General features: G+C 31.6%; 1 protein-coding gene across 1 annotated transcript in view; it reads left to right on the plus strand.

The window, feature by feature from the left end:
- The window catches only part of bchs (WD repeat and FYVE domain containing 3 bchs), a 1,547,413-nt gene extending 1,537,397 nt beyond the window's left edge, over positions 1 to 10,016 (plus strand). Inside the window, exon 46 of the mRNA XM_089597159.1 lies at positions 9,820 to 10,016. Coding sequence (XP_089453285.1) covers positions 9,820 to 9,937 — 118 coding nt within the window. The 3' untranslated portion in view covers positions 9,938 to 10,016. The remainder of the gene's footprint in view (positions 1 to 9,819) is intronic.
- Positions 10,017 to 22,513: the final 12,497 nt, after the last annotated feature.

Here is a 22,513-nt window from a genome sequence, read left to right on the forward strand (position 1 = left end):
AAGTTTGTAAATGCAGGTTGTATACATGTTGCTACAAGGTGATTATCAAAAACACCACAACTATGAAAGTTTGGTCTAGCAATAAGTGCTTCTGTATCATATCGTCCTTCTCACTTATTACAGAGTCTTACATCAACGTGTTTTCGCTCGTTTTCCATCGTTTTCCCATAGACTGCGTTGTTAAACAGTTTGAGCAACATCTTCGTGAATTTGTTTTTCGCATTTTGGTGTTTGATACTACTCAGGTCCAGAAACTTCTTTAACCATGTATTTTGCTTTAATTTCCATACTCAATGAATTTTTTTTTTTTTTAGAAATCATACTGTCATGCTGGTTTTAGTGCTCAATAATGCATTGTATAGCAAATTTTTGTCGTACAAAGTACTTTAAGAATACAACCAATTCCAGTATCGTAATACCCACTGCATCAATATTTTATGTCCATTTGAAACCACTGTAAGGTAGTGATTAGGTTATAGCCCACCCATATAAATTATTGATGTCATAATATATAAAGTATTCTCCGTTTTCATTAGGTTTGCATAGCAATTTCTACATTGACTAATATATATGATAACGTTATATAGCAAGCAAAAATCATTACTCGAATAAAATTGGTTTTCAGCTTGTTCTATAATCTTAAATTTTGGGTGACAAGTGCTAAACACTTTGTATGGTGGATCCATATTTTGTGCTAATGATAAAGCGCGTAACTATGTGCTAGCGCAAGGTGCTTTTCATAATACTTATGCACTTGAAAAAGGATAGAAAATTTGAAATTCAGGATAAATAAGTCAAGATTACCTTTTTAGATAAATGTTTTAAATAATAAATAAATGTTCTTTATTCTAATAAATTGCTTACTATTTGGACTGTAGTGGATTTTTAGTTTAAGTTTAAAAAAAAAGAAATTTCGTTTATAAAAAAATTTTGCCTCTTTTTCATTGAACTTACCAGGAAACAATATTTTGTTATTTTTAAGTTTGGCTTACAAGATTGAAGCATTTTCATCTTACTAAAGTATTGAGGGTCCTAATGGTCCTAAATCTTATATATTTTAAACAATTACAAAATATACACAAGTAAATATCACTTATCTGGAAAACCGTTTCAGTATTTACTATTATTATTAAAATTACAGTCAATATATTAAATGTGTGTTGTTTTACATGATTACAATAAATTTTGCAGAAAGAACATTTAGAAAAAATTTTTCAAACATAATCAAAATAATTTATTGAAACAATATTAATGTGGAAAGATTTCATTAATAACTTTAATAACCATATAGGATAACGATGCTGATGTTAACGTTAGTTACTAAAATTATGATGTACTTATTTAAATACTTAATTGCAGAGGCTGTATAACAACCTACTCAAATTTCTATTGTAACACTATTTTCATCTTTTTTTTTTATTTTGTTGATTATACTTATGCTGACACAATAAACATTAAGTATAGAACAAAATTTTTTGATGTACAACATTTTGTGGTGGACAGTGAACAGCCCTATGAGGGGAAATATGCAACGAAAAGTCTGGTCCGCTCCTCCGTTGCTGTTCACTCCACCACTGGGGCCTCTCTCTTTCTCTCTCTCTCTGCACACACACACGCACACGCACGCATATATATATATACAGACATGTGGTGAAACGTGTATATCTATATGTAAGTATGTACAGTAACTGTAACTATAATGTCGGAGCGCGTGGTGGCTCAGTTGGCTAGGTTGTGGGTTGGCACGTAGAAGACCACGGTTCGATTCCCGGCTAGTACGACTTTTTCGGATAAGTTCTTCTGTGAATTTTCACATGGGCTTTTTCACCACGCAATGCTCCTCGAGGAGGATTTAGACAACCTTCTTGCAGCATAATTGCCTAATTTCTCCCCACCCCCTCCCAGTAATGGGAGGCCTCCCATTCCTCTACCCTTTTTTCTCCCAAGTTCCAAGTGCCCAGAGTAGTGCCCTTAACAAGAACTGGACGTAAAGCACTATAATATATATAAAAAAACTATATTGTCGTGTATATGTATATATATATATATATATATATATATATATATATATATATATATATATATATATATATATATATATATAGTTTTTTTGTAAAGTGTATACATAGCAATTTAGAAGTGTATATATATCTATATACATAGTTAAATAATATTCGTATAACACATGTATCGCACACATATAGCACATTCAAACGTATGTATATGTTATGTATTACATGTATTATTGTACATAACATTATATGTAATACATGTGTTGAAAAAGTTTTTCATATGGTACAGACACCGAGAATCGAACCCGAATCCTTTGCAGTGATAGTCAGAGACAGTAATGCAAGATGGGACGGCATTCACCTCAAAGCAGTGTTCAGCACTCTAAAAACTCACAAGCTATAGGCTGGCGCAACTAGCTCGAAAGAGTCTGTACCCCAGTTACCCTACTCCTCCTTTCTCTCTCCATGTGATATATACATATATATGGCTATACATACACAACTTCTATATTACACTAATACCTTAGGAGGGCTAGACCTTTGTAGCCAGGCGGACTAAATCATTTTCGTATTTGCTAGTCATACCTTCGATTCGCACCTGTAAATTTTTTTTCTTTTTATAGATACCGTTTAATTATACTGATTTAAATAAATGAGTGCTTACAAAAATTGTGTTGATAATCAATTTTAAATATGTTGATTTTTTTTACGTGTTATAAATTGACGGCTCTAAGGAAAATAACGTATTAGTCCATTATGTCAGTTATAAACTAACAACACACACTGCATTCTAATTAACGTTACAAACACTTTTTAATAAAGGTCGATACCATTCAGTAAGCTTCGATGGATAGTTACAAGAGGTGCAATCCTTCTTTTTCTTCTTGATAATAATATTAATTATAAACAAGCGTTTTTAACCAAATAACACAGTGAACTTAAGTGTATCGTTTTAAATGAAGAAAAACACTAATCCATAAACAAGCACCTTTAACCCAAAACTTAGTGTACTCTTTTCAATAAATAATAGCATTAAATAAATAATGGCATTTAACGGCATCATCAGTGCACTTTAGTATTTTTATCTTAAATAAATTAAAGTGTTAATTATTAAAATAGCACGAAAGAATTAAGTACACTAAAGTTTTCTTGATTTTCATTTAATTAATAAACAATCATTTTTAACACAATAATCTAGTCTACTCTGATCATTTCATTTTAAATTAACTAAAATTTTAATAAATAAACAAGCACTTATAAGTGTATAATTCAGTACGATTTAGTCTTTTCATCTTAAATAAACAACTTCAATGGAATAAGCTACTTTAATAAAATAATCTAGTGCACTGTAGTCTTTTTATTTTAAATAAATTAAAGTATGAATAAATAGACAAGCACCTTTAATAAAACAATCCAGTATGCCTAATACAAGTATTTTTTATTTAAATTTAGAATGATATTAATTATTAAAAAAAAAGCTTATTACAAAAGAAATTGAAATAGCAATTAAAAACAAGCACCTTCCTAAATGTTACTAAGCATTTAATTATTTCTGTTAACATAAAAGCAATGGTAAATAAAGAAAAGATTATAATAAAATGATTTTAGTTTAACTGAACGTAATTAATAAATAATGATAATGTTAATAGAAATAAATCACTTTTATCCTAAGAATGCACTGTCTTCATGTTATTTTATTAGAAACAAGTTAAAATGCAGGTTTAAATATGTAGGTGTCTTGACTAATTGATAATCTATAGCTGATGACCAGGCTTGACGGTAAACTGATGAGCTATATCACTAGCTTCCATGCAGATATCTACAGGAGATCCAGGAAAAAGATTAGGCCAATCTATTAATAACCCAATCACCCGGCATGGTCCTTTCCACCATAACTGGTTTCCAACTAGTACATTCGGATTACAACCGTGAGAAGCCAGATCAGCAGGATTGGACTTGGTAGGAACGTGCTTCCACTCATGATCAGAAAGCAATTCATGTATCTTAGCAACTCTATTTGACACAAATAGCTTCTAATAAGGTACATGTCTCCTCAACCACGCCAATACAACACTTGAGTCGGACCAACACTGAAAGTCAATATGCTCGAATGCTCGTGCACTACGCACAGCTTTTAACAACCTAGCAAGTAATGAAGCTGCCTGGAGCTCAAGCTGAGATATAGACTTTTTTTTAACCGTTCTACTTTAGTCATACAAATGATTAACAAAACGTTAACTTCACCCGATGCATTAATACTTCGAAGGTATATGACGGCCTCATAAGCATCACTATAACCATCGGTAAATCCATCCAACTCATTCAAAATATTTTTTGGGTCAGAGAAATTTTGTCGTGAGACGAATACTTAAAATACTTAAATAATAAAAATACTTTTTCCACTTACTTAAAATCAGAGTCGGTAATGGCTGATCCCAACTAACTTCCAACAACCATAACTATTGCATGATGATCTTACCCTTTCTGATAACCAGAGAAATCCAACCCAACGGATCAAACAGTCTCGATAACAATGATACGACTCTGCGCTTCGTTAAAATGGATGGAACTTATAGATTGACTGAGAACAAAAAATTATCAGACACCGGGCTTCATCGAACCCCCAACACACTGACTCCTCTATTAGTCTATGTTCCAGAACTCCAATCCAACTCATACCCATTAAAACTGGCTTTCAATGAAAGACTTACATCATTACTAACTTACTTATGTAATTCCAATCCTGCCTGGCTCAAAAGCTGTATAACCTGATCCCGCACTTTTAGAGCTTCCGCATGGCTGTGAGCTCCAAACAAAAAATCATTGACAAATGTGTCATGACACAAAACCGGAACAGCTTAAAGAAACCTATCTCCTTTATCAGCTATAAGCTGCTTGATCTCCCTTAATGCCAGAGACGGAGCAGACCTAGTACCAAAAGTTATAGTATTTAACCGGTAATCGATGACAGAACTATTAGTATCATGATGCCATAATATACGTTGAAAATTTCTATCTTGACATAAACCAATATTTGTTTTTACATCTTCCTGATGTCAGCAACTAAAATCAACGGGTAAATTCTCCACTACAAAAGTACCAGAAATAGTACAGACTGTAGTTTGAGATCCGTCAACATGCAATCATTTAACGTACATCCAGATTTTGTTTTAGACGATGCATTCAAAACAACTCTGAGTTTTGTTGTTTTACTATTATCTTTAATAATGGGGTGATGCGGTGAATATACAACTTGACTGAATGCCTGGTCCAAAGCACTTACAGGTGTCATGTGATTCAACAATTCATATTCGTGCATAAATTCAGAATACTCAGAAGATGAGAAAAGTGATTCCAATTTAGCCCAGGAGTATGTGCATATAAAATAATTCTCGGCAAAACTAGAGTTTGTATTCGGCCTACTACCCGATTTTCCTTAGTTGAAATAACAATCTTAATGGCACTTCGTGCCAACCCAGTAGACACACTCCCAATACCACTCATGCAAGCATCAACGCCAATCGCTTGACCTCCCAAAAACTCAGCCAGCCCCTCCGAAACAAGGACCATGTTGAACCGTGATCAAGCAATGCACGAACCCAAATTCGATGATTATGTCCGTTAGACACCCATACCATAACAGTTGCTAACATAGCTTGAAAAGCACCCAAGGACTAAGGAATTAAAATATGAGTCTGTATATTGGGTGGACTAGGCTCATTTTGACCGTTTGACACTGAATACTGATTATTTGAATGACTCAATTACCATGATCTTTATGCAACAGAGTATGGTGCTTCTGCTCATAATGCCTATACCTTCAAGGACTCGGACAGTTTTTAACTTTATAACCTTTTTCTAAGCAATTTATACATAAATTTATTTCACAAATTTAACTATAACGTTCTGACACAAGTAATTCTTTAAACAACTGATAATTATAAATGGCGTGATTGCTTTCACACATTGAGCCAATGGCTTGTTTTACTACTATATAAAAGTCAATATTTACAATTTTCTGACTATTAATATTCTGGATTGATTCTGCCTGGAAAGCTGATGGGTTTTGAATGCGATATTGTAATTTCACTTTACATAAATCAGTATGACTTATGGATTCAAGAACCCTTATAATGGGGTCAAATAAAGTTTTTGGCAATGGAAATTCAGAATGGCTCGAAAAAAATATGTTGCAGAGGGTTAAACAATGCCAATCGATTGTAATAAAATCGAACAAAAAATATTTTCCGTTGAGGCTTAAAAAAAATGGCAAAAATGATAAAACACTGTTTTTAGCGTCAGAAACGAACAATAAGCCTTAAAATAAAAGTAAAAAGATATAGAAATATGTGTGGCGAAAAGACGAACAAAATAAGCTCCGATTCATCTCAATTGGTCCAGTGGTTTCCCCGCAAAATGCAAAAAATCTCGTTATTTGACCCCCTACTCAAAAATTAATAACTCTCTCTCTCACTCTCTCGCATAAACATTAAGAGCTAAAATTTAGCAGGATTGTAGCTTTAATAGTCTTCAACAACCACACTTAATTTTAGCAAGATCAGATCGATAGTAATGCAACTTTTTTGTAGGATCATATTCTTTAATACTTACTCTATAAGTTACTAAACATTTTAAATGGAGATTGGAGATAATAACAAACATCATAATTGTAAATTTTAATATTTTTAATATTTTAATATTTTTTAGCGTCAAGTAAAAATTGTAAGCTGTTAAATATGAATTTCGAAGAAAAGATATTTTTTTCGAGACAACACTGTAAATGTCAATTGAATCGTAATAGTTCTCGATGTAGGTTAAAGATAGTATCAAGTAAAATAACCAAATTTATAAAAATTTTTGGAGCCAAATTCAGATTTTGAATTGGTAATTATCTCATATCTTCGAAGGAATAAGGTTGTTTTTCGACATATTATAGCCAATTTCAAACAAATGGTAATAATTCTTGATAGATGGTGAAAGGTAGTACGAAGTATCATTACTGTGGATTTTTTAATACTTCTTGAAGCCAAAAATTTTTGAAAACTTACAGTGATGATACATGATACAATTTTTTACCCACATCAAGAATTATCCCCATTAAATTAAAATTCGCTATATTATCTCAAAAAACGTCTCCAAAAAAAACAAGATTAGCAGTTCAAAATTAGAATTTGACTCCAAAAATTAAAAACAAAACCTACACAACGTTACTAAATACTATCTCCATTCTCTATTGGGAGTTATCATTATTTAAAATTTGCTACATTATTTCGAAAAAACGATAGAATCAGCAGTTCAAAATTATAATCTGGCTATAAAATTTTTTTTATACGTACAATAATTTTACATGATACTATCTTAAACTTCTATCGAGAACTATTACTATTAAGCTGAAATTTGCTGTGACATCTTGAAATGAAGTGTAATTTCAAGATACAGACATTTCCCCAAATAGTCATCTTCCCATGGGCAATTGTCATTGACTATAGTGCCTGGTTGCTATGGACAGTTTCCCCGTAAATAAATATTCAAAGTGTATTTAAAAACTTCTATTCAAATTACATGATTTCAAAGTATAAGTTATTTTTTTTTTTTTTTTTTAAAGAGTCCTCCCTACGATATAGAAGGGAATGTTGGGTTGATTCCCATTCTATTTTCATGCTTTTTTGCATAATATTTTATTAATTTTATTGTCTTTCTTTGTAAAAATTAGTTAGTATCAAGGGACCGTGTACTTGACAACTGACATCGATTAATATATATATACATATATATATATATGTATATATATATATACACATTTTTGTTGCTATATACATATTTGTTTTTGCTTGCAATTCACAGTTTTCTTTTAAACTTTGAGTAGCTAGCAAGCTATAATTGAGAAGTAGAGCGTTTTAAAAGATAAAATAAACAGAAGGATAGAGAAAAGAAGAGAGCAGCATTAAACTTTCCACATCTTAAAAATTATTTTAATTCATCTAAAATTCACGGCGATATCTAGAAAAAACCTAAATTTTATTAGAAATTCGTATGTTGACGTTCTATACATATACATGTAGCGTTTCGATGCACAGGCAAGACACTCGGTTTCTTGTAAAGCATAACAGAAGGAAAAAAATAAGCTATAGAACGGGTTTTTTTTAGCTGAAATTCCAGTGAAGCACGAGTTTTTTCACTTTTTTCTTTATTTGGCAACAGTGCGTGGTGTCTCAGAAACCAACGACCTTAATTTATCGAGGGTTAAAAGAGGCACTTGCCTTTATTGGTGTCCTTCTGCCTAGCATGGTATCAGTAGTAGTAATAGTAGTATAAGTAGTTATAAGTAGTAGTAGTATTAAAATCCCATGTATATCCAATGTAAAACTTTCACGTATCCTGTAAGTCCCGTATCTCTACCTTCCTTTTTTTTTTTTTTTTTTTATAACAAGCCTCTTTTTTTCTAAGTATGCGATTTTTTCTTGCAGGTTTCATGCAAAGTTTCCTGCAGATGACTTGGTCATCCAACCTACTTGGTACTATTTATAGAGCACAGCAATAGCCTCACTCACACCCCAGCTATTATCAAGTTTAATGGAAAGATATTTTCCAATACACCATCTAACTCGCTGTACCAACCTTTTTGAAGTTAACTGAGACTTTGCCCGATGAGCTGATAATGTGTTAGCTTTTCTTTGAAAAACAAGCCCCTAGAATTCTAGTAATCACTAGTTTAAATTCACTACTCGTTTTTAAAAATCAGATAAGTGGGATTTTGGCATCCTGGGTACTCATCCAATTGAAAAAGCCCAAAAAAAATTTTGATAAATTTCGATGGGATTCGAACCCGTGAACCCTCGAGTTTTTCCGGCTAGGAGGTTAGCATGCTTTTTTTTTTTTTTGAAAATAGTTTTTTATTCATGGTTTTACATAAAGTACTCACAAGGCGTGAAAAAAACATTTGAAAAAACGCCTAACATTACCCTTGCACGCCGGAAGGTGTACATTTTATAACCACTAAGCCATTAAAATTTTTATTTTAAGGCTTAGTATTTAAAGTATTTAAAAAAAAACTGTTGAATTGTCAAAAATTGTCTAACTTAAAACTTTTAATTCATTTGAATATTTAGGCATGTATAATACAAATAACAAGATCTTCTTTTTTTTTTCATACTCACAGTAATACACTAAAAAGTCTAATTAATCCCAGCCAGAAAAGAGTTGTAAGAATTTTGCAGAACCTTACACATGATGCCCTATAAATTGATCTGAAGGAGTTGCTGAATAAATTACTTGCAGAAAATGTCAAAAATTTTTCAACGATAGAGCGTAAAGAAAATTAATATTGTCATTTATTTTATAAATGGTAATGAATGGTTAAATATTTATTGTTATAGAAAATGTTTATTTATTTTGTAGAAAGTAGATCTAAGTCGTCTCCCAAGAGCCTCTGTAAGACTGCCGTCATATGGAGAGCGATAGAGCGGACAAGATAGAATCATCCCCATGAGCTAAATTGTGTTAAGTCTATCCTACTACGGATATTCTATGCAACAGTAGAATAGACTTAACACATAAGCGTATGGGGAGGGTTCTATCCTGCATGCTCTATGGCACTACATGTGACGTCAGCCAAGACTTTTGGTTTCCAACTTTTTTTACAAATAGTTTCAGTTTAACTTTAATGTATACGTGTTATTTTTTTTGGGTAAAAAATGATAAACGATTCTATTAGTTTATGCTAAATTGTTACTTTACAATATTTTCTATTTAAAAAATCTCTACACAGCAATCATTCCCACACTTTAAAATATTTTTTAACTTCTAGGTGCAGCAGATTTGAATCCAAAATTTCGAGACTGGGAATTTTCAGACCTGTAAGAGTTTGTCAAAGATGTCACACAAAGTTGATTTCTCAATCGTCAAAGGAATGCAACACTGAGTAAATTAAGGAAATCTTTTTTATCAAACATCTCAATTAACGCAATTTGAAAGCATGTATGCAGAAAATTTGTACATGAAAAAAAAAAAATAAAGCGATTATATTCTATTTTATTCTGATATTTTAAAGTCAAGTACTTATTTTCTAATAGCACATAAGGTTTCTGTCAAATATGTTATCTTACGTAAAATTTATTTTACTTTTATAGTATGTATCGATGTTTTTCAAATGAAAGCTCGTTTCATGGCAAAAGCCGATACAAAAGGGCCTAGCCGGATAAGGGGGGTAAAACTGCCTTAGCTCTAAAAAATCTAAAAAATTCATGTATGTAGTGTACTATAAAAAAAATTTTTTTTTATTTTTTCAGACCCCAATCCACTCATGAGGTCGCTGTAGGCCCTAAATGGTGAATTTCCATTTTTAAAGATACCTCCGCTATTTCTCAACCGATCCCAAAAACTCTTATTGGAAGTTAAAGATAAAAATAATTGATATTAACTTAAATTTTTTCAAAATTTTTGGCGTCAAATTCAAATTTTGGGAAACGTTCGAAATTTTTCAAATGGCGTACTTCTGAGAGTTTTATCGGTACAGACTCGGAAAAATCTGTAAATTGTATTGTATTATATTCTATTGCTAACAATTTTTCCAGTTTTTTAAAAATTTGGCAACCTGGATAAAAAAAAACAAAAACCGTTTCTTTACTCATTTATTCGCTTTAATGGCTTCAATATGCCTCAAATGAACTATAGAATAAGTTAATGTATTATTTTTTGGCACTTTACTTAAATTATTTATACTTAACAATACTTTATCAAGAAATACGAGGTGTGATCAAAAAGTAAAAAAGGTGACTTTTTGAATTGGGTGCGCTCTTTACACTCTAAGTTAAATTTTTTTTTTTTATGCTGGTACACTAGTCACGATCATATGTTCATAGTTTTGACTATATAGCATGTGTTGTTTTTAAGTGAGAGACTTAAAGGTTAGACACGTGTTTGCGTACTCGGTGATTTCTTTTTGTTGAAAATAATGGAGCAAAGAGTTTGTATAAATTTTTGTGTAAAAAATGGTATTAAATGCTCAAAAACTCTTGAAATGTTGACAGTGGCCTACGGTGAGTCAACTATGAGCAAAAAAATGTTTATAAGTGGTATAAGTTATTCCAAGAGGGCCGAGAAAATATCAATGATGAACATCGCTCTGGGCGAACCAGCACGTCAAACACCAACGAAAATGTTCAGAAAGTGAAAGAAATGGTGCTAAAAGATCGTCGAATCGCAATTAGAGAAATAGCTGATGATCTTGACTTATCATTTGGCTCATGCCAATCAATTTTGACGGATGTTTTGGGCATGAGACGTGTATCCTCAAACACCATGATAATACACTTGCGCACAAGTCATTGTTAGTTAGTAGTTTTCTGGCCAAAAACATTACTTTCATCATGCCTCAGCCACCATATTCACCAGACTTGGCCCCCAGCGACTTTTTCCTCTTCCCAAAATTGAAAAAGCCCATGAAAGGACGAATATTTGCCACGATTGAGAAGATTAAGGCTACATCGCTGGAGGAGCTCAAAGCAATACCCAAAATAGCATTTCAGAACTGTTTTGACGACTGGAAAAAGCGTTGGCACAAGTGCATTGTATCTGAAGGGGATTATTTTGAAGGGGATAACATAGTTTTAGATGAATAAATGAATATTTTTTTATAAAAATGAAAAGTCACCTTACTTTTTGATCACACCTCGTACACTCACATAGAAAAGTGAAAAAAAGTTTGTACGATTTATAAAGTTGAAAATAATGTGAAAAAGTAATTGCAAACAGAATTAGGTGTACGCTGAACATCAGTTAGAGTTACAGGTACGTGCAAAACATTATTTAAAAAGATGTATGTAACTAAATACTTTCATTATATGATACTTGAACTTATGTTTTTCATTCATCAACTACGTTCTGTCATCTACATGCTTGGCAGATATACTGTCCAAAGGCGATTAGTGCCAGGCCACCGTCCGCACTCACCTACACGTATGAAAAAGGCCGAAGAGAGAAGGGTTCAGTGCGATAGGACCTTGTTTTGACCGAAACTGATAATAATATTGACTGTACAGTAAATAAAACTGATTTAGTCATATCTTAATAATCAATTCGTAAAAATTCAACAATCTCATAAACGAAACATTAACCTTATGAAATGAAATGTTAGGGATTCATTGTATCTGGATTCATCGTTTGGGTTTTTTTATGATAATATACAGGTAACCAAAGGTAGTTCGAGTATAAATAATCACGTTATGTAGTTTTCTAACCTTAAAAACTTGTTAAAAATTGTTTTTCTTGAAACTATCACAAAGTATGCTATATAAGTTACATGAAAACTTTTTATCAATACACTCAATGTGATACTGTAACATATGTAAGTAATATGACTTCAATATTTTTAAGAACTTACATTCATAAGTATGATTAGGTAATTAATTATTTTTACATTTATTTTTTCCTTGTGCTAATCCATTTTTTTCATACAATTACCCATTCTATGAGTGAAGTTTTTAATAAAAATAAAAAATAAATATATTTCTGTGTACTCAGAATGAGAATAAACGTATACGAATGCTCCAGTAGAGTGAGTTACGGTAAAAAATAAGCGCACTCCACCGTGAAAATTCTTCTTTCTCCATAAATATGCACTTGTTAGTCGTTTATTAGTATACTACTCAATAAGTTAGGTTTCAGTAAAGTAAACATTGAATAATTTGAAAAAATTTTTCTTTAAGTTAGATCGTTTTCTTTAATAATTACTTGGAATCTTGATAAAAATTGAATAAGAAGAAATATAATAAATTTTCAAATTCCATCATTATCCATGTAACCCGTGTAGCTATGAAAATGTTCTATAGTGTGTATTGTATCAATTTTAGAATTCCCATACACTATCTACATAAGATCATGATTTACTAACTTAATGTTTATTTGTTCATAATTATATTGTACTTAAAGTTTGTCATCATAATAAAATGAAAAGAGCTATTAAACAGTTTAATTTTATTAAATTACGAACGTAGTAACAGAACGGACACCACGCTAGTAGTATTTTAATTTAAGAAACTTTTTCGTACAACAGTATACCAGCTATGTACTCTACTGTTGTATCGAGATACCTAGTAATCTAAAACCAATAAGTGTTTATCTACCTAATTCTTATACTAGAAATTTATTCTAACTTTAATTTTATTTATATTAAAGTACATAAAAGTCTTATATTGTTTGTACGTGTATAATTTCTCACTTTATTTTGTAACTTGATCTAAGGATTACAATATTGCTCACTTATATTGACGTTAAATTTTTTGTTTTTACATTTTTATATTTTTTCAGATTTATCATGTCCGTTGAAGAAAACTCAATGGCAAACAAATGTGTGGCTTGTCAAATTCAAATTAAACATTTCATTGGAGGTACAAAAAAAATAGTGGATACAGAAGAGCTGGCAAATCAATTCTCGGATTATTTAAAAAAAAAAAATATTGTGATTAATTATTTGATTTTCCCAAAATTTTATACGTCTTTTCGCTCAAAATTATCCAAGCGAATAAAACTAGAAACGGATCAAAGTCGATCAAATCATAGTCATCTTGTAAGTCAAGAATGTGAGCCTACTTTATCGTCTCAACAGTCAAGTTGCAGTGATGGTTCGGTATTTGCTTCTCCCGTTTTAAAACAGTCTAAAGAAGTTGAAAAAGTAGAATTACCATTTCCAAGACCAGTTGCAACTGATTCATACTGCTTTATATGTGGGAAATATTCTAATATAATACAAGTACCATTGATTGCTTGAAAACAAACTTTCTCTGAAGTAAGAATATACATTTACGAAGGTAATCAGTGTTGCAATGATCACATTTTCAATAAAAAGTTTTATAAGAATAAAATTTGTAAAATAAGAGTTGTATCGAGGTTCATGTTCAGTTGCAGTACATGATTTATCAAAGATGTTAGAGTCGATGTGCGTGTCAGTTGACCAAGAACTCACAGATAAGATTGCCGATCTCACACTCTCTAAAGAGCGAATTAAAGCATTCACTGGTCTTAGTTGGAAAAATGTGATTCAATTGCAAGACATGTTGGTTAACATGAGAGACTCTGAATGCCGAAACGTTAAGCTTTGGTCGTATTCTTATTTCAATTAAGAAGTAGCAACTCCAACAATCTTAATTCATCTATTTTAGGGCTTGAACGACCACAACAAGTTTCCGACTTCTGTGCTTCTATCTAAAAAGCTTTTGGAAAAGATGTATTACCGAAAAATTTTGGGCTCAAATCTGTTTGTAGAAGCGATCTCATTAATAATTACACTGTAATTAATATTAGAAAAGTGCATGATATCGGTAGGGATCAACTTATTTTAATCGCAGATGGTACTTACCTTACACTGAGAAAAGTGGTGTTAGAAAAAGTGTTACAACTATAATTAAAATTACTATATTTTATAGAGAAGCTGAGACATACTCGCCATATTATAAACATTGCTATGCTAAATAGTAAAATCAGATCATATTAGAATTTGCTATTTAACATAGTAGTTTTTGCTTTGTTCAGAAATAAGAAAAATATATATATATTTATTATATACATACACAGGGACTGTACATGTAACTATCAGAAAATTGAAATATATATATAAGTATATATACAAGTTATATGTACATAGATATTCTTTCGCAGAGTACCAATTGATATTGATGTAATATACAATTTTATTATTTAAAAAAAAAAACTGCAGCAACTGGGATTTGAACCTTCATCCTTCGGCTTCCAAATCAAGCTCCGCAACCACTAGACCACGGGACATTATGTCCACGCGCGTATGGATAAAGTACATGTGGGAACGTGTACTGTTTATCATACACACAATAAAGTTAAAAATCAAAGGGTTTCCTGTAGACCACAGTGTTGACAATGGATAATTAGTTGATTCAATATTGATTGTCTGCACGTATCAATTTTTTAACCTTATAAATCAAAAAATTTGATTTTCTTAATATTTACATTCGTATAACCTCAAATTTGAGCCACTCAATAGGTTTGTATACCTATAGACATCATACAACATTACTTTCAAACATAGTAATTTTTACTATACTGAATATCAATTCAGTGGAATGAGAAATTTTACTATGTCACATAACAAATTCTACTTCTGAATGTGGGACATTTTAAAACGATTAAAATAAAATTTACCATGTTTTATAGCAAAAATTATACCATCACAATTTTGACCATGTTAGACATGGTAATTTTTATTATAGTGTGGAATAATTTTTGTAGAGCTACTACATAATAAAAATTGTTTAAAACATAATAAAAATTATTTTAAACGTAATAATTTGCGTCATCAGGTGAGTATGACGAAGCTTTCCTGGAAAATATAGTAATTTTTAATATACTTATAATATTTTTTTTAACACCACTTTTCTCAGTGTAGACACGAGAAAAGCACTAACAAAGAAAATCGTATTCAAGTAAAAAAAACTCATCTTGTCAAGCCTTTTACAATCTGTATGACAGATGGATACATCGTTGACGTGCTTGGACTTTTTTTAGCGAATAAAAATGATGCTGATATTCTTAGAAGAAAAATGGAAAACAATGAAAGTCTTAAGAACTTATTGTAACAGTGTGATATTTTAAATTTAGATCGTGGCTTTCAAGACGTTGTAAATCATTTAGAATCAAAAGGCTTTGATGCTTTAATGCCATCGTTAAATGGCCAAAGAAAACAACTTACAACAGCTGAAGCAAATTATTCTCGGTTAGTAACTATGTTTTTATAAGTAGTGGAAGCAGTACATGGTGTAATAAGTAAGAAGTGGAAGTTTTTCCATAATCAATTTGATAATAAAGTGCTTCGTGATCCAGAAACTTACTGTAAGATAGTGGGTTTTTTAAATAACTTATTTGGTACGAAATTTTATGCAAATACATCAATCACAATTGAAGTGTTATCGCATGTAGAATGTCACAAAAATAAAGAAACTACGGTAGCTGAGGAAGCATAATCAGGAAGATGGACCCGTAGAAAAAGTAAATTTTTAAGACTGCAGTCTCGTGATTTTAAAGATTTTCCAGAAATGGCGAAAAGAGATTTAAAAACATTATTTACAGGAAGTTACCAGCTATGCCGAGCAGTATCATATCTGGCAGAAATAATAGATGAAAATAATAGAATTAATATAGAATACTTAAAAGAGAGTATTACTACTATTCAGAGTACTACTATTCAGACTCTCAGTCCACTCATGTCCTTTGATTATGATAAATAACTTTACATGATTGAATTTTGAAAAAATAAAAAGTTATACGTCTTAAGAACTATTTGCAAGAAAAAAAAAATCTTTTCCAGGCATTGAGCAAACACACAATCTCCTGTTTACAAGACAATTTATCTACCGCTTGACTTACCAAGGGGCTGTATATTCATACGCACCGTATAGGTTCTGATAGATTTCATTCTTATCTGAGCTATTTTCAAATCATAGCTATGGAATTTCATCTTAAGGTATAATTAAAAATTTATTCCTACTTGCCGATAATTCAGTTGGTAGAAGTTTAGTGTGACTTTAACACTGGTATTCGCGATGTGAGTTTGTTTGGAGGGAATAAAAAAATTAATCAACGCACCCATGATGGCGAAAATATTATTAGCTCTCGGAACACTGAAGCCTAAACCTATGTACGGTTAACTTTTTTCGCATAGATCTTAAAATTAGCATTATTTTCACCTGTCTTTTACATGCGTAAGAAATGTAGATTTAAAAATAAGGGACTCATACTACTGTATTTAATATAATTATTTCCAATAATAGTAATGTTGTAAGTAATAATAATATAGCATAACCAATATAATATAATAACACGTAACATTTTCTTTATTATCTGCTGTGCAAGTGCAGTGCATATCAGTGTGAAGTCTATGTACATTTGTAGTCGTATAAATTATCTTGTATTAAGTTATAATTTATCGAGTACATCCTCATAAAATGTGACCGTATGAAATTTTTTTTCACGTATCTACAACTTTTACCAAGTTTGGAACCACCAGAAGTCACTAGAAAAAATTCGCTAAGCGAACAACAAGAAATTTTGTGATACATATGTGTCATCAAATAGGCTCATATATAGATAAAGGTATACTGTTCCAAGTACACGCAGTTCATCCATGTCTTTTTATAATAAAAAGTAAATTTTCAAGATTGAATTTTTGAATTTTAAATAGTCAAAAATTATACATAAAAAAAGGTTAAAAATTTTTCGCAATAATGAAAAAAATCTTTTCCAGATGTGGATCAAACACACAACTTTCTGTTTACTAGACACTTGCTTTATTACTTGAGATACCGAGAGGCTGTCTATTTTCACGCACCATAGATTATAAAAATTTTTATTTTTGGTTGAGCTGATTTTGAACCATAGCTTGAATTTCTCATTGTCTTAAAGTATGATTGAGACATAAATTTCCACTTGTCGACATTTGAGATAATATGTGTCACAAAATTGCTTATTATACCAGTGATAAAAGTCACACCAAAATTCTAATATCGAAATTATAGACAACTAACAACTATTTTATACTTCAAAACTATATAAAACTCAAAATAAAAAGTAGAAACAGTTCAACCAAGAATGAGATCTATTAAGACCTACTGTGAGCAGTGTGCCGAGATCGTGCTGAGAACTCGCGCACGCTTGTGCGCGGCCGGCCTCTGATTGGCCGAGCACCTGTACGTCTATTGAACGTCCGAAACTCGAAGACACAGTGCTCAAAGCCCGAACACATGATACCCAAATGCCTAATCCCCGATAACCCAGTGCGCTAAAGGTGATTTTATGCTATTAACTCTAAAATACGCCCTGTAACTCAACCCAGGTAAGTAATCTCAATGAACCCAATAAAGGTATGTTATTGAAACAACTTTCTACCAATAATTGCTTGAGTCCTAAACGGCTAATCCACAACGACCCAGTGCGCTTACTTGGCCAAACTTTTATTTATTTATTAGTAAGCAAAATTCCAAGCGGCTAATCCCCAACGACCCAGTGCGCTTACTTGGCCGCACTTTTTTTATTCATTAATTAACAAAATCCCAAGCGGCTAATCCCTAACGACCCAGTGCGCTTACTTGGCCGCACTCGTTTTATTCATTAATTAACAAAATCCCAAGCGGCTAATTCCCAACGACCCAGTGCGCTTACTTGGCCGCACTTTTTCCCAGCGGCTAATCCCCAACGATCCAGTGTGCTTACTCGACTGCACTTTTTTTTATTTATTAGTTAGCAGAATCCGAAGCAGCTAATCCTCAATGACCCAATGGGATTACATACCACGATTTATTATTAATTTAAATATAAAAAAAAAAACTTAACATGCTAATTTTTACGAATTTATATTTTAAGATCTAATTCCTAATCTTAGGAACACCTTGTAGTGAATCGAGTAACTTTCCTGTTCGTGGAGGATATTGCTCTTTGTTTTTGAACGTCTCCATACAATATGTCCGCATGTAACGTAAAATTTCTTATGCAGTTTGTTGGTATTCAATCAAATCGATTTCGTTGGATATAAAAAATTAATAACAAAGAAAAGGAAGCTTGAGAATAGTATAGAGAAGGCCGAACTTACAAAATCATAACGACTCTGCACACTTAAAAGCTTTGCTTCCTTAACGGAAGAAAAGTTAAACATCTGAGTAAGTACGATTTATGCTAAATTGAGAATAAAATTTAAGTAACGAAAGCATACACAAGCAAAGTTTAAGCTACGGTAGATACTATGAACATATGGAAGTATATATGCAATCCTTTAAGTTGTGTAGCGCACTAGCTCAGTTGGTTACAGAGTGTATTTTGGAACCAGAAATCGTGAGTTCGAGACTTCAATTTTTTTTTTTTTTTTTTTTTTTTTTTTTTTTTTTTTTTCTGTGTTTTTAAATACATTTAGATATTTATTTATATGTTAGTAACTACATACAAGCATGCATGCATAATAAGCTAATTCCAGTAACGCAATAACTTCTGTTCGCACATTTAAAAAAAAAATATTTTTTTATCTAAACTTAAAGGAATTCAATCATCGCTAGCTGACTAATACGTTCACTATCTGCACTTTTGTTCATTTAATAAATAAACAAAGCTTTCAGCAGCTAATACTTAATTTCTCAAAGCTCTTGCTTGGCCAAACATTTATTTATTTATTTATTAATCATTTAACATTTCAAGAGTCTTAGTCTTAGAGTCCAAGATTTTTTAATATTTTTTAAACTTGCCTATTGATTTAATGAGCTGTAAGTATTATTGCGTTTATTACTTTCATAATTTTCATAGTATGCAGCAATTTAGTGATTTACTAAACGCAATAATTTTTGTAAATTGTCAAAGATCTCTATTTTTAAAATTATCCCAAAGTAAACTTTATACTTTGAGTTATTGCATTCTGCGCCAAAACAAACGAATTCACGATGCACGTGCAGAAGTATGCTTACACGCGTGTCAACGGTCAACACACGTCAAAGCGTAGCAAACAGCTGTCTAAATATCTCTCTCTGGCCTGGATGTCTTTGTAAAGCAACTGCTTCTTCTAGCTTTCTGCGGATTTATAAGGTATTTTATTAATTTTTGTGTAAAAGTGTGTCAAAAACACACACATACGTGCGTCGTGTGAGTAGGAGTTGTACAGTGTCGTGTAAATAATTGTAGCAACGTCTGTAGATTCTGCTTTTTCGTTAATTTTCGTAACCTTCGTATTTTAGCTGTGACAGTCTCTGCACTCAACTTTACTTGTTTGTTGTTGTTAGCAGAAAGTCCATCATCATGAATATCTTGATGATTCTATTTTTTTCTATTTTCATATTAGCACTTGTCGTCGCGATTTTTTTTAGTTCTTTTGTTTCTAACCTTGATGACATCACTAACAACAACAAGCGACCAAAGAAAAGCGCAAATAAAACACCAAAAAAAAGACGGTCAGCTATTTTGTTCCAGGAAGACTGGTTACGCGATCCGGTATTAAAAGATTGGCTTGTAAAACACGCGACCGGCAAGCAAAAGGCTTACTGTAAAGCTTGTCAAAAAGATTTGAAGTTGTTTAGCAAAAGTGACTTGATTACTCATAGCACAACTTTTACCCACGTCGATAATTTAAACGCCACGATCGATATAGGTACCATCGTAACAGTTGTTAATGTAGGACTATCTTTTCAAGATAGAATTCATGCCGTTGAAATGCGCGTATCGATGTTCATTGCGCAAAACCCGATCAGTGTTTAAATAGTTAATAATTTAATTCCTTTCATTAAAAATCTTGTCGAGGATTTTCAAGCCGTGAAAAATATTCGTATGAAAGAAGATATATGTGCAAAAGTCATTAATAATGTTTTGTATAAAAATGAGTTTGAAAATTTAACAAGTATTTTAAATAATTCTTATTACTCAGTTCTTCTTGACAAAAGCACCGACATTAGTAATAAAAAATTGCTTTGTATTTGTGTACAATATTTTTCACCGCAAAAAAATTCGGTTGTCCAACAACATTTGCAATCAATTAAAATCGAAGCTCAGAAAGGTAGTGCACAAGAGTTGTTTTGCGTATTTAAAAAACTCCTTGACGATAATTCAATAAACATTAAAAATATAGTTGCTTTTTCGTGCGATAACGCTAGTGTAATGGTCGGTTAACATAACAGTTTTCAAAAATATCTTCGGGATTATGTTCCTAATTTAATTGTCCGGAATTGTATATGTCACTCGGCCGCGATCGTGGCAAAGAATTGTTGTAGTATGCTTCCTAAAGAAATAGAACAACTTGCTCGCTCAGTGTACTCTTATTTATCCTCTAGTCCAAAACGCACCGTGGAATTGTCGGAAAATTTAGGATACTTGAATTTGCCTGATAACAAAGCGCTCAAATTTTCAGAAACGCGATGGCTCGAAGCTTTTAAATGTTACGATCGTCGAACCGCGATCTGAATCGAACGCGGAAAAAATATAAAATTTACTGCAAAATAATACTATTAAAGCCTACGTAAGTTTTTTACATTTCAGCCTAAATTTCTTCAACTCTTTTAATGCAGCCTTTCAATCTGAGGCTTATAAAACACACCAGATTTATGAATCCATAAAAAGATTATTAACACAACTTGCAACAGATTTCATAAATTTAAACGTAATCGAAGATATCTTTTCACCAAATTTTGATGTAATGGAAAATCTGATGTCCTTAGAAAAAATCCATATAGGACCCTTATGCTCGGAAAAAGAAGAAAAATAAACAAAAGGGGAAGTCGAAAATTTACGGAGTAACTGCAAAAATTTTTACATTCGCGGTTTTCATGAGATCGAAGAGCGTTTTCTTCAAAACGACGATATTTACAAACATTTAGATTTTCTTAATCCACAAGTCGCGTTAAATGAAACGGAACGACAACGATATCCAAATTTAAATATTATTTCGAAGTATTTTTCATTTTTAGATGCCGAAACTATTGCTATTAAATGGCAAGATATTCATACTAAGTTTGACGAGTAGGAAAAAAATTTATTAATGAATTTTGATACGGAAACTTTTTGGAGTAAAATCATAAACTTAAAGAATCAGGCAAACGAATGTCTTTATCCCGCGTTAACATCTTTAGTTGAATTAATTTTCGCTATACCTCACTCAAACGCGGAACCTGAGCGAACTTTTTCTGCTTTTAATGAAATTAAGGATAAAAAAAGTAATCAAACTAGTATCCCTTTACCTAATGCGCGAAGCTTTTTAAAATCGTACGGAAAAGCGTATAATATTAATTGCAAAAACTTAGTATTAACGGAAAACCATTTTAATAAATTCAACAGTGCTGATATGTATTCCTAACTTAGCTATATATTTTGTTTCAATAAATTCTGATTTAATACGAGAGACAGTATTCTTGCCGTAAGTTTGAGTAGTTTAGGGCTTAGAAATCTTTTAAATTAGAAAATTATTGCTAGATCTTAAACATTACTGACTAAAAAAAAAAATGTTATTACCAAATTAAAGTAACATTACCAAAGAATTAAAAAAAAGATGAATAAGTCAAAAAAAGGTCTCTTGGCGAGGGAAGTTCACAGTTGAAACTAATGTGTAAGTAAACTGTATTAAATTTTTTTAAACTAAAATTATGACGAGTAATATAATTTAAAAAAATGTTAAAACATTATTATTCTTTAAAAACTTGAGCAAAAAACGCAATAGTTTCAATAAACAATCCAACGCGCCATAGACGGTACCTCTGCAGTGGTGTGGAAGCCTGTTGAATAAATAGGAACATAAAAAAAGGAGCATCCAAAAAGAAACATAAACAAACAAAAGGACAGTTCTTAAGTGAACGTATTGGTCAGCTAGCGATAGTTAAATTCCTTTAAGTTAAGATAAAAAAATATTTTTTCTTTAAATGTGCGAACAGAAGTTGTTGCGTTACTGGAATTAGCTTATTATGCATGCATGCTTGTATGTAGTTACTAACATATAAATTAATATCTGAATGTATTTAAAC

This window comes from Copidosoma floridanum, unplaced genomic scaffold (assembly GCF_036245765.1).
Source record: "Copidosoma floridanum isolate Cflo_tuat_1 unplaced genomic scaffold, Cflo_Japanese_pri ptg000030l, whole genome shotgun sequence".
In the NCBI taxonomy this organism is placed as follows: Eukaryota; Metazoa; Arthropoda; class Insecta; order Hymenoptera; family Encyrtidae; genus Copidosoma; species Copidosoma floridanum.